The sequence below is a fragment of the Hippoglossus hippoglossus genome, chromosome 24 (genome assembly GCF_009819705.1).
Source record: "Hippoglossus hippoglossus isolate fHipHip1 chromosome 24, fHipHip1.pri, whole genome shotgun sequence".
In the NCBI taxonomy this organism is placed as follows: domain Eukaryota; kingdom Metazoa; phylum Chordata; class Actinopteri; order Pleuronectiformes; family Pleuronectidae; genus Hippoglossus; species Hippoglossus hippoglossus.
Window position 1 is genome coordinate 10,168,947 of NC_047174.1, and position 12,722 is coordinate 10,181,668.

General features: G+C 42.8%; 1 protein-coding gene across 2 annotated transcripts in view; it reads left to right on the forward strand.

Moving 5' to 3' along the window:
- The window catches only part of si:dkey-71h2.2 (low density lipoprotein receptor adapter protein 1), a 37,699-nt gene that overhangs the window by 23,071 nt on the left and 1,906 nt on the right, over positions 1-12,722 (forward strand). For both annotated transcript variants that reach the window (XM_034580219.1, XM_034580218.1), the window contains exons 3-8: positions 630-742; positions 6,840-6,954; positions 7,470-7,542; positions 7,736-7,822; positions 9,052-9,176; positions 10,328-10,362. In XM_034580219.1, coding sequence (XP_034436110.1) covers positions 630-742; positions 6,840-6,954; positions 7,470-7,542; positions 7,736-7,822; positions 9,052-9,176; positions 10,328-10,362 — 548 coding nt within the window. The remainder of the gene's footprint in view (positions 1-629; positions 743-6,839; positions 6,955-7,469; positions 7,543-7,735; positions 7,823-9,051; positions 9,177-10,327; positions 10,363-12,722) is intronic.

Consider the following 12,722-nt stretch of genomic DNA (forward strand, 5'->3'; position numbering starts at 1 on the left):
GCTCCTGCAGAAGGCCGAGGTTCCATCCCTGCTGTCCCTGACAAGTCCTAGTTTCCGTAAAATCAGAGATCCCAGTTGATCATCTCTATTTTAACCTCCTGCAAAAGTGAGTTCTCGTGCAGGATTTTTCTGTAGATGCTGAAATCACAATTTTCCTTCCCCCCCCCTCCCCTGTATTCCTTCACCTGATGTCATTTTTCGCTATGAAAGTAAACTGCTCTCGCTAATTCTATGGTAAGGAGGTCACTGTCATTGTCGCCAGGCACTCTCACAGACCGCAAGCTCAGCACTACGGCTGTAATTTCTGAAAGTCCAGATGGAGAGGAGCTGGCAGGGGGAGCCGGTGGCAGCCAGCCCGACCTCGAGCACTCGTTCTGGGTTACACATGGCAGCCCTCCCCCCCCCCACCCCATGCTCTCACATTTTATAAATTCCCCACATTTCTGGGACAACTCACGCAGGCTACTGTCGCATTTGAGGGTTTTTAGGTGTTTAATCAAAAGTGAAATCAACTCGTATTAATGTCAGAGTGACAGGCTGGCTCCGTCTGTACCTGAGGCTACATTTTCCCAGGCTGATTTTAACATGTGTGTGTATGTTTTGGTTTTTTTTACATTTCACGCTCATAGGCCAGAGCCAGTGCCAAGAAGTTTCGGAAAGTGACCCTGACAGTGTCACCGAAAGGCATCGTCATCACAGACACAGAGACCACAGACCTCATTGAGAACGTCTCCATATACAGGTACGTGGTTTTTTGCAACACTTGCTGCACGGGTCGAGGCGCGGCACCGCTGGTCTGACGGTCTGTCCACCGCTTTTATCCTGACTGAAGTATTTCAACAAAGACTGAAATTAGACAAAAATCCGAATTAATATCTGAATTCAAGAAACCTGCAGCCTTCATGCAAAAAATTCACAACGTACATTGAAAATATAAAAAATCACATCCACCGAGTGCAGAGTCTAACTCTACATGTAGAGTCTAAATGAGTAAAAGCCTCACTGTATATGCAGGGGTGAGCAAAATACTTCATGACCTGAGCCCGACTGATTTATCGGTTGGCTGATATGAAAATCTGCTGATATGACCCTTTCACATACATATCGGCATCTGCGTTGATGTTTGCCGATATGAAAACTTTTATTTTACAGACGCGACAATGCAGAAAAGTTGTGCATTTGTTTATTTTCTTAACTCAAGTTTTATGTATTTGGTTTTATTTGTTTTCTCTTCATTTGTATTCATTCACATGGTTTAATTGTAAAATGTTCAGTCTTAAGTATATTTTTGGGTCACAAGGGTTTGATAACGACATCTTACAAGTCATTGCCGATTTCTTTTTACGGACCATTGATTGGGAAATGAAATTATTACTGTCCTATATTTACTTTATCACCTCTACCTTACGCTGCTAACAAAGCTGGCTTCATTTGACGCATGAAGACAGTGATATCGTCTTTCTAGGTCACTTTCCCCTCTTCCCACTGTTTTTGCCTTGTTTTGTAACTAAACCAAGTATTTTCTGCTCAGTTGTTATCGGTCTCATCTTTGATCATTTCACTCAGCAACCAATTACAGGAGGGGGCAGTCAGGGGGGGGGGGGGTCTCCTATTCTCTCTCTCTCAATGAAAACGAACCTTTTCCAGCATCGTGCAAGGTTTCCTTCTAACAGATCAGTGTGTTTGTGTGCGATGTGTTTTCCTGGGAGACCACCCTGTAATGTAGACTGGGCCTCGTGTCATTGAGGATTACAGTCTAAATATCACAGCGCTGGACTGTGATTACAGAGCAGGCTGCAATGAGGATGTGTGCGCACAGGCCTGCGTCTCCTTCTCATCCACCTTATCAGCGGCAGCAGACCACCGGGCAGGGGAATCAGCCTCATCTTTGATCCCCCCCCTCGCTCCTCTCCTTATCGTTCCCTCCCCTCCCTCTCCCGTACCTCCTCACTGCGGAGCACCAAATCTTTCTGCTCATATTAACATAGATGGTGCTCTGAACGCAGGAATACCCACGACTAATTGCTCGCTTTGAAGCTCACGCTGCCAGTCTTTGCCCATACCCCCCCCCCCCGAGTAATGGTACAGGAGAGATTGAGGGGCCACATACGGAGCCTGGGTTGACTGAGGATTCATTTATCCCCTTTATGAGACCTTCCCAACCCCCACTTCCTCCTTAAAGCTCCTTTCCCCCTCCTACCCCTCCTTCCTTGTATCTTATTTTTGTTGCACATAATCCATTTATTGGCCAAGAAAGCAAGTGAGGGGTGGAGGACAGCGGAGTGTGGATGTAAGGGAATGGATCAAATCGCTCTCTGTTTGCTGTGCTAACGAGTAAGGGAGCAAAGAGTTGGCTGCCAAAGGTATACGAGGAAATGTGTGCTCACATGTCCGAGCGTGGATGCACCACACAGGGTGTGTTGTGTATGACCGTGTGCATGTTTAGTTAATTGTGTCTCCACACTCACTGGAAACAGAGCTTTTTTTCCCCCTCAGGGTTGAAAACAGACTGGAAGGAATATTGTGCATGACATTGGAAATAGAGTTAATAGGATTCTACAACCCCCAAACCACAATTCCACCCATACACAAACACACACACCTCCCTACTCACACACAAATGATACAATATCATACTTATCAGTGTTCAGTTTTGAAAAAGCCTGCATGTTAAGGTTCTTGATGGCACACTTTTCAGTTTAAAAGCACCAGACACTGAAATTATATTATGAGCTTGATCTTCCAACTCAAGTCAAGTCTACCTTGTGTAATGATGCATTGAGTCAGCCATCACCATCACCATCTCCCAACATGAGGCTGGTCCAGCTGAGGAGACCAATCAGCCAATGACAGGAGACGACCTGTCAAAGAGAAAAAGCCGATGGAGAAGCATCACAAAGTTCTTTGGCAGAGTAATGTCGACTCCCGGTAATGATAAAGTAACCTGGTCGAAATCCTTAATTGCCTTCTTATTCAATCAGTCTGTGTTGTTTGTCCTTTTAGATAATCCTTTATTTAACATTTCCTGGAGAGCAGAAGGTTGTGAGCGTGTTCGGCCTCCTCTCTGATTGGGATTGATATTCTGACAGGAGCTCTTAGTGGCCGACCGGCATATCAACCAGCCGAACATACGAGTCAGAGAGTGAGGGCTGCCACACTGACTGGCGCTCCACCTGCTAATGATGCACGCCGCTCTGACAAGCCGTCAGATTTGCGAGACGCCTCTGCAGGATCTGTAAGCCGAGGACGCAGGAACGTGATCGTGCTGCTCGTGCAAATATTTTGGACCATCTCATCTCTGTTAGCATGACTGACTGCTTTTTTTTTTTTGCAAAATAATTTTTGACAACCGCTATTTTTCATTATTGCGCTCATGTCTTGAGTGAGAGTTGAACAAAAGCAGTCCATTGTTGTGATAAACAACACGGCTGCTTTATCCAGTGAGAACCTTGATGTGTGAAGTTCTATTCAGGCCGTACTGTAAATATTAAAATATTTCCATTGATACCCCCCCCCCCCTTCCTCGCAAACAGCGAGGAGATCAAAGGGGTGCGGCCCGCAGAGCCTCTTTGGAGATATGATGCAACCTGACAGCTCAGCTTCTGTTGTTAGTGAAAACTCTGTGAAGCTGTCAATTATTCTTTTTTTTTTCTTCTTCTCCTGTTGTTTCAAGCTGAGGGCTTATCTCGTGAATGTGAGCCATTGTTCTTCACATCGCAGGCAGAGCAGTAAAGAATGTTTTTTACTTCATGCAGCAGTTGAGCAGAAACCTGGATTCCCGAGGATTCTGTTCTTTTGGCCTTGTGTCGACTGATTATTTGTATTTGGCAAAGAAGATGAAATCTTGAATGTGTGTTCACTCCAATGGGGTTTGCAGATTCTCACATTAAGTGCGAATGTATAAATTAATGTGAAAATCTGCAAACCTCACCGGATATATATGTGCTCATGATGTGTGATAAATTCTTATTCATCACACTCCTGCTGTTTTTGAGGGGAGATTGGGTGCGTTTGCAAATTTCATATTTTCAGTTTTGCCTGCCGTCATTACATTACTTTGTACACATTTCCAATCTGAAAGTGCAGTGCTACTAATTATAGTACTACACTACACTTCTGATACAGATGTCGGGGAAAACGAGCTGGTCAGACAGTCACAGTACATGGACTGACCTATTTGCTCATTTAGCTTATGCATACAGGCTGAATGTGTGACACTGAATGAATTGCATTCCTCGTTGAAAAGCATTTAGAAAAATCTGTCTCAGAACCTCCGGAAACTTATTTACAGAAACGTACCGTGAGCAAGATGAGCCTGCAGATCTCCAGTGATTGCTTTTGTTTATAAGTACAAATATATGAATTAAAAAAAGGAAAAGCGAACTCAAATGACTGAAAACATCGAAATAATTTTGTCCTGTTCCAACTTCCTTATTGCCTTTGACATATTTAAAGCAATGACTCTTATATGACAAAGCAGCTTTACCTTTGCTTCAGTCACTGAAGCAACATACAAACCCACAGAGGCCTGAACTATGCAAGTTCGATCAAATATGTTGAAATTTTACTAGTTAAAAAGTAGTTAGGACATCAATAAATTATAATTAAGTTCATTAGTTACAGTAGCTCGGTTGTATCAGTCTTGTTTTCCGAACCTAAATGGGTCAACCCCATCAACTTCTTCTCTGCTCATATTTTTTATGCAATTAAGGCTCAAATATGAGCCCGAATGTGGGGGTTGGTGTTGGGGGGTGAGCTAGTGAGTGGGTGGGGGGTGTCCTGGGCATTGCTATGTGGGTCATGCATCAGTGGTGCAAGCCAGTAAACAATTCGAGAGTGGGATGCGAAGGCTGGTGAGTTCATGCTCATTGTTTAAGCAAATTAATTACTTCCTTTTTAGTGCCTCTTCTGATGTCAGGCGGCAGATGAGTGGCTGCCGACAACAACCCCTCGCTGTGCGCAGCTTACAAGTTACTGTAACAAAATTACACTGCTGACCTCAGTCCTGTGGCGTCTTCCTTTAGTGATGACGACGACATGTGTTGAAGGACCTTGAATTTTCAAAATCTACCTACTTACTAAATCCACAACCGTCTTTCTGGCTGTCAGAGCTTTTATTTTGAAAAGTTCTGCTCGGTAGATTGTGTCATTTGCTTGACAGACCACTGAAGTAGCCAACAATGCAATGGATGAAAAAATAAAACCAGTTCAGTTAATCATTCAAACTTACACATGAACAACACACGTGAACAGAAATGATGCAAATTCAGTTTCATTTTATGAAAAACATTTACAATGAAATCTTCACTGCAGATTAAAGCAGGTAGGACGAACACAAAGTTTTCAAACTTCACCCTGCTCTTATAGACTGTCTATAAAAAGCTCTGCACACGACGTCCAGCACACAAACAATGAAAAGTGACGGTTTATTGTAGAACTGTTTGAGGAGGACTCACTAATCACAGGGAATAATGCTGAAGTGGCTCAGGATCAAGCAAACAGCCCATTCTAAACAGGCAGGTTTAGAACGGGACCTGCACTAAACAGATTTAAATGATTTAAATAGAATGATTGGATGTAATTTAACCTCTCTGCAGTCAAACACACCAAATTGCTCTTTATGCTCCTCACAATGGAGGATGCGCGTTTAATTATAGTGACAAAGGTCAAATGCGTCAGTCACCGTGGCTCATTTACACATCTGTTATACAGACTGCTTGTTCAGGTTACAACCTCAGACCAGACGCACACCGATCAATACTGCCTTTAGTAGCATGCATGAAATCAGACGAAACCAATCGCTTCAGTGAACCCGCCGCACGAGCTGTTGCAGGGGAGCGAAATGGCTCCGTGGACTTTGACTAGATTGGTTTTAGATAACCATTAAAAAATCACAGACCCCGGTGGCCGTCGGCTGGATTTGCAGACAAGTCGACTCCTTGAAAAGCAGATATTAGATCCAGGAGAGAATCAGAGTGACTCAGCAGAGACCACGACGTAATCTGAGACAACAGACATTCGCATCAAGAGGTTGCAATATATTATTTAACAGGAGGGAGATCATTTCAGAAATGAACGGTTTTCTAAATCTCCCAAAAGGCATATTTCACTGCATCTCCATTATCATAACATTTAACAAAGAAATTGAAAACCTTAAATCCAAAAAGCTGAAGTATATCAACATTTGAGCTTGAGTTTTTATACTTTGCTTTCAATTCAACTTAGGTTGTGACCTTGATTTCCTCTGCTATTGTGCAATATGTTATTCCTCAATTATTTATGATGTTAAATGTTTAAAGGCTTTCCCATTTTCTATTCCCCCCCCCCGTTTATTTGATATATTTTTTTATTTACATATTTTAAGCCTGTTCAGCACTTTGGTTTAAACACGCCTGACTGAAGCACTCTGAAGGGATGGAGCGCCAGCTTCAAGCGTCTCTCGTTCACCGTCCCTGCTGCTGATGTGTGTCCTGCTCCACTGTTCCCAGCTGTGGGACCTGATCAACATAATGTTCATCAGCGCAGCTCTGCTCCTGCAGTGGCTGGTTTGCATATGCAAAAGGTTGAGCACAAAAGCAAAGTTATGGCCCAGATTGCAGAGCACATTACCTTGATGTGCAAGGTTTGATAAAGAGTGCAGGCTAGTAGCTGATGTACTGCACGTGTTGTGTTTGCTGTGTTACATGTACATCCTGTGATTAAACATGACGTTAAAGAGACAGATTGGTCCCTGTCTGGTGCAGTTGTTTTGTTTATCCTTATAAATGCACTAACGTCAGGTGGATTGATGGTGTTGTTGTAAATTAATGTCTTTATTTCTTCTCCCTCTTCTCTTCCAGAATCTCGTACTGCACAGCAGATAAAACTCAGGACAAGGTCTTTGCGTACGTCTCCCAGAGTCAGTTCAACGAGACACTGGAGTGCCACGCTTTCCTCTGCCAGAAGAGGAAGATTGTAAGTGTGCAGTACTCTGACTTTCTTCTATTTACCTGTATATAACTGCATTCACCTGTATTTAGCCGCATATTCCAGTGTTTATCTGTATTTAACTGTATGTAGCTGGTGGGTATTGAATACATAGTTAAGCAGGTCAGGAGGTCAGTTTATTTGGGGATGGACTTCAGTGTATATCTAATGAATTCTATTGGACAACAAGCGACATGAATGTAGATGGCTCCATCTTGTGGCAGCCTCTGTAAGGACACCTCACCTCAAGCTAGTCAGGAAGCTATTACATTAATTTGATTTAATATTATCATTTCAATAGAAAAATATAGTGATGCCATTGTTTGATATCAGTTAAAACTGATATAATAAATATGTATATTCTTTGCATCTAATGAAGAAGAAGGATAAGAAATCAATTTGAACAAGTTAAATCCAAACCTCCTCCTGACCAAAAACTGGAATTACAGCTTCTCACTCTGTCTGATTTCTTTGTGTTGTCACTGTGTTTCTTCCTCTCTCAGGCTCAGGCTGTGACATTAACAGTGGCCCAGGCCTTTAAAGTGGCTCTGGATCTTTGGGAGGTTGCTCAGGAAGGTGAGTTCACTGAACAAAGGGAAAGTGACCTTGGGGTGAGTTCAGTGTGGCAGGAAAGGTATTGAAAATTTCACGCGCTGACCTCCTCTCTCTTACTTTCTGCACTGCTCTGTATACATGCCTCTCATCGTGAATGAATAAGAACCAAATGTAAATACATCCTATTGTTTTCAAATTGATTTTGTGTCTCCAGGCAAAAGCAAGAAGACCAGGCCCTGCTGCTCCTGTGCACCAAGCAACACGCCGACAGAGACAACAGACAGTCAGTGTGTTCCAGCAGGTACGTTCGCTTCACTCCGTCCTCACCAACAGTGTCAAATCAAATACGGGACATGGTAAAAGGCGGCACCATTGAGCCAAACACATTGTGTTGATAAATACTTCAAAACAACTGATGATGCTCCATCTTACTCCTAAAGAAGGATTGTAACTTGTGTGAGCATCGTTTCCATTATAAGGAACAGCAAGACATTTCTTTTTCTAACAGAGTTTCACATGTGTCAGGTGGTTACTGCTCCAGGACATAGACTGTACATGGACATGAACAACGTGACAACTTCCCAAAAAATGAAGTCAAAGTATCTTGGCTACAGTATAGGTCATTAATCCGGAATTCCCCATGTTAGTAGATGGGAATGGGGCAAAACAAAAGCAGTTCGACAATTCCCTTCATTTAACTTTGTGTCACACAGGAATTTACTCTAAATGTTGATGATTTAATCACAGAATTTGATTTTGAATAGATTTTTCTTGCCGTACGGGTTGTAGCGATTGTAACTGGCCTGTGTTTATTTTGATGTTTTCCAATTATGGGCGTTTTGCTGTAAAAAATGATATTGAGCTGTGATATATTGCATTCAGTGAACTGAGAAACTGAAAAGCTGCTGTGGCCACTTGCATAATACAATGTACAATGTAGTGTGACCTGTCACACAAATTTAACGCAATCACTTCTCACACACACGTAGAACCAATCGTCTAATTACTCGAGCCTCATTAGTCATTCGGAAGAGCAGCAGTTTTTCAGCACTTTCCAATGGCCTTGACATTTATAGGTCAAATTTTTTTTACACTCCTCAGGGGGTCAAACAGTCTAAAAAAAAAAGGGAGACTTAATCATCCATTCAGATTGTTGTTGGTCCAGGCCTGGCTTTTCCAGCTCCTTTCAATTAAAATGTGCTCTGCTCCCGGTGGAACTGGCCCGAGGACAGAGAGAAAATCTGATGTGAAGCCTTCAAGGACCCCGGGAGTAACTCAGAGAGGTGTATGAAAGTTTTACAGACGTGATTTACATTAATTAAGGTGCGAGTGCCAGTGGTCGGGAGTTTTGCCACAAAAAACACTGACAAGTCTCCTCCTCTCTCTCTCGTTCTGTGTCTGTGCTCCACCCTTTTCTCTCTCCTGTCCTCTTTCCGTCTCACCTCCTGTGTCCTCCATTGATCGCCGCTCTTTCTCTTCATCCTCCCGTCAACCTCTCGTCCACACCTTTACTTCTCCGACTGCACCCAGCGGCCCACAAGCCTGTCCGGATGGAGGAGAGACTCCGGTCTCGGCCTTTCTTCTCCGCCGCACTCAGCTCGCTCTCACCTCGTAGTAACCCCACACGAAGGCGGCCGATCAAACATGACTCCTGGGTAGGTCAGACCATCTGCCTCCGATCAGCTGATTTTTGTTGTCTAGATATTTGTTTTTAAAAAACCTTAACAACCCTTGTAAAACCTGCCTCTTTCCACTGCCTGTTCATCATCGGAGTTGTTTCATCATTAACACAATCCAAGCATGTATCCAACAAAACAATTCTGCACTATTGTCATGATCTACACAGATGTGAAAGTATGAAAAAATCATAAGCAACAGTAAATTTAAACAGTCCCGAAAGTAAACTCCTGCACTAAATCTCGTCTTTATGTCAATTCTTTTGATTTATTCATTTAAATAATCAATTAGTTCAATTTTTGCTTGTTTTTCATACACCCAGAGGAGTCCAGCCCTCGTGTGCTCGAGTCAATGTTTCCATAAATGCAGATGCAAGACGTTCTATATCAGACACAAATTTGTAATGAATTACTGATGAGCCTTTTTATAAATTCAGCTATGTTACTGTGACCTCTATGAGCTTGTCTCGTGTAACAGACATTCATTTTCAATTTAATCAATAGTTATATTGGTACTATATAAGTGAACTGTTAAATTCAGCGGTTAATAAATTAAACGTTCAAGTTCACTTACATATGTTCAACACTAGGTGGCAGCATATTCATTAGAATATTTTCCTTACAGACTAAACTCACATTGAGAAATTCATCTGTTTTCACTGTTACATCATTTCTCTGAAGGATTTTCACCTCATTGAGAGACATCCTGTTTTAATTCAGTCCAACTTGATCTTCCATACTCCCCTCTTCTACCAAGTGTGGTAATATAGGTCCTGCATCGGGTTAAATATGATTTATCCTCTGTAACTTGAATTGATTGTATCCATTAGCAATGAAATAGAGAAACACAAGGCGGATTTAAACAGGTTGGATCTCATGTGTGCATGATTTTCCTTCTCTGGGATATTGGTGTATGAATATTGATTGTGTTACAGTCACGGTGATTGTAAGATGATGTATTTTGCAGGATTAGATTGTACAGTCAGTCACAGAGGAAATTATGTGTCTTTTGAATAAGATATAATAAAGTTATGACGAACGACAGAGTCAGTGGAGATGCACGGGGCAGCAGGATTGTAATTTGAAGTAATTGATGTGAGTATGAATTCATATTGTTTATGTCTCAACAGGATGTGGAGGATGGACTCGATGATGCGTTCTCAAGGTAACCTTTGCTTATGACTGCAAGGCTGCACAACACTGAGGATACAGTATTCATTCATTTATGAATCTAATTTTCAACACTAAACACTTAAAGGTCCAGTGCTTAGGATTTGGGGGGAATATATCGACAAAAATATTATAAAATATTCATAATGCATTTACATATTATCTACAGCACTTATGCTTTAAGTGTTGTGGAGGGAGCTGGAGCCAATCACAGCTAATAGCCAGCGTATCGCAGGGCCAACATACAGAGACAATCATTCACTCTCTTAATATTCATAATTATATTTATAATTCAGTAGAGCATAATTACCCATGACCAAACACTGGCTCAAGAGAAGAGAAGGCCTTTTACTTTTTACCCGAAGGTCACTCTAGTTTCTCCTGCAGGTTCGGAAGGGGAGGGGGGGTGAGGCGAGGGGTTTTCACAAAGTTGCATTTTGGAACTTTCTGACTGAAGGACTGATGTCACAGATGCCGTTTCCTCTTCTTATACATTTATAATCAATTTCTGAAGTAATTGATAAAAATGCATAGTTTAGTTCAAGTTGAAGGTTTTATAGTAGGTTTTTATATTGCAGCTGCAGCTGAGAGAGCTCCGTTTGTTAGTTATGATAGAGGAGTGTAAACACAACTGTACTGTACAATAGAATGTGAAAAGAAAGTAGGAGAATTTGCAATATGCATTTTAACAGAAACATGTGATTGGGCTGTTGAAATCATCAACAAGCAGAGTTAACTGTAGAAACCATGTGTAGCCAGCAAGCATCATTAACTCTTGCAGAGGTCGCTGTGCCACAAACAAACTGCAGCAGACAATAGAAACGACTGCGGAGATGATCCGCCACCTCTGCTGACAGAGCTGAGCCAAGATGGGCGCCCCAGCGTGCATCATCCCTTTGAGCCGGGATTACAAATGCAGCACCTTTTTATTTTCTTTGAAAGTGTGACAGTCTGTGAAATTGTTGCTTCCTGGCCGAGAGACGTCTGCAGAGACAAAGTAAAAATGTGGGTCTCACAGGTTAATGGTGAGTCAACAGAAGTCGTGCATGGATGAGCTCACTCGTACGGACTCCATGTGACGGATAGAAACCTTATTCTGCACCATAGACTGTATGTAAAGATGGAGGAAAGGACAGCTGCCCATAAGTGAAGCCAGAGTTTCCAGATCACCCCCTGGTAGCTGGCTGCAGTATAGGTCATAGTTATTTTATGACTTCAAAATTGGGTAAAACTCAAGGGGCGGTGTTTGTATCCAGGATATTGCAGCTTAATTTCTGGCTTGTGGGAGGAAGTGGAGAGTCATCGCTGATCTTTTTACACAGTCTATGTTCTGGATTGCCGCATATAGAGATACAGCCTGATTCTGATGATCTACTTTCATGCTAATAATATCTCATGCATTTTGTCACTTTGACAGACTCAACCTCTCTTAAACATGCAGCACAAACTGCTGAGGACGTAGGCCACACAATTCAGGAACTGTCTGCACACTCTGCATGGCTCTCAATGTCCTCATACAACCAGATGATTGTGTGTGTGTTTGTGCGTGTGTGTGTGTGTCCTGCAGTGCTGTATTATTATCATAAAGCTTCGTTAGCCCGCGGCTAATAGATCAGTTTGTTGCATTGCAACACGAAACACTTTGGTTAAAGCTAATGGGTAAATGAGAGGCAGAGATTACACAGACTGTGTGTGTGTGTGTGTGTGTGTGTGTGTGTGTGTGTGTGTGTGTGTGTGTGTGTGTGTGTGTGTGTGTGTGTGTGTGTGTGTGTGTGTGTGTGTGTGTGTGTGTGTGTGTGTGTGTGTGTGTGTGTGGAGGCTGACCGGGAGATCATAGGAGAAAGGCAGGTCATCAAAGGGGCTGCTCTCAGCAGGGACGGGGGGGATACTGACCACCAACGTGGGTGGCTGTCAAATGGAGGAAGGTGGAACTCTTGAAAATGTGACATCCTGTTGGTAGGGGCTGAAGGATTTTGGGAGTGCCAGAGACCTCCTCCGCAGAAGTCAGCAGGGCTGTCAGGCTCTGAAGTGTTGGCATGTTAGTGGTCTATGAGATTGGTCTTGAAACCTGGATCGTTCTGCATCACACTGAGTTGTCACAACTGTCGCACCTATTTAATGTAACATGTACGTTGACTGTAGACCAGCAGAGCAGGGGTTGAGGTCTTGGATTTCGGCAAACATGAAATCCGATCGTGCTCCACTGGCCTCAGCTCCACGACTGCTGCCTCTCTCAGTGTTAATAGTCTCTCTCTGCTGTACAGAAAAACACAGACCTCTCATAGACCACTCACCAGGCGTCATGAGCTCCTTCTCTGCTTCCCTTTCACCCTTGTTAAGAGCATGTGAATCTAA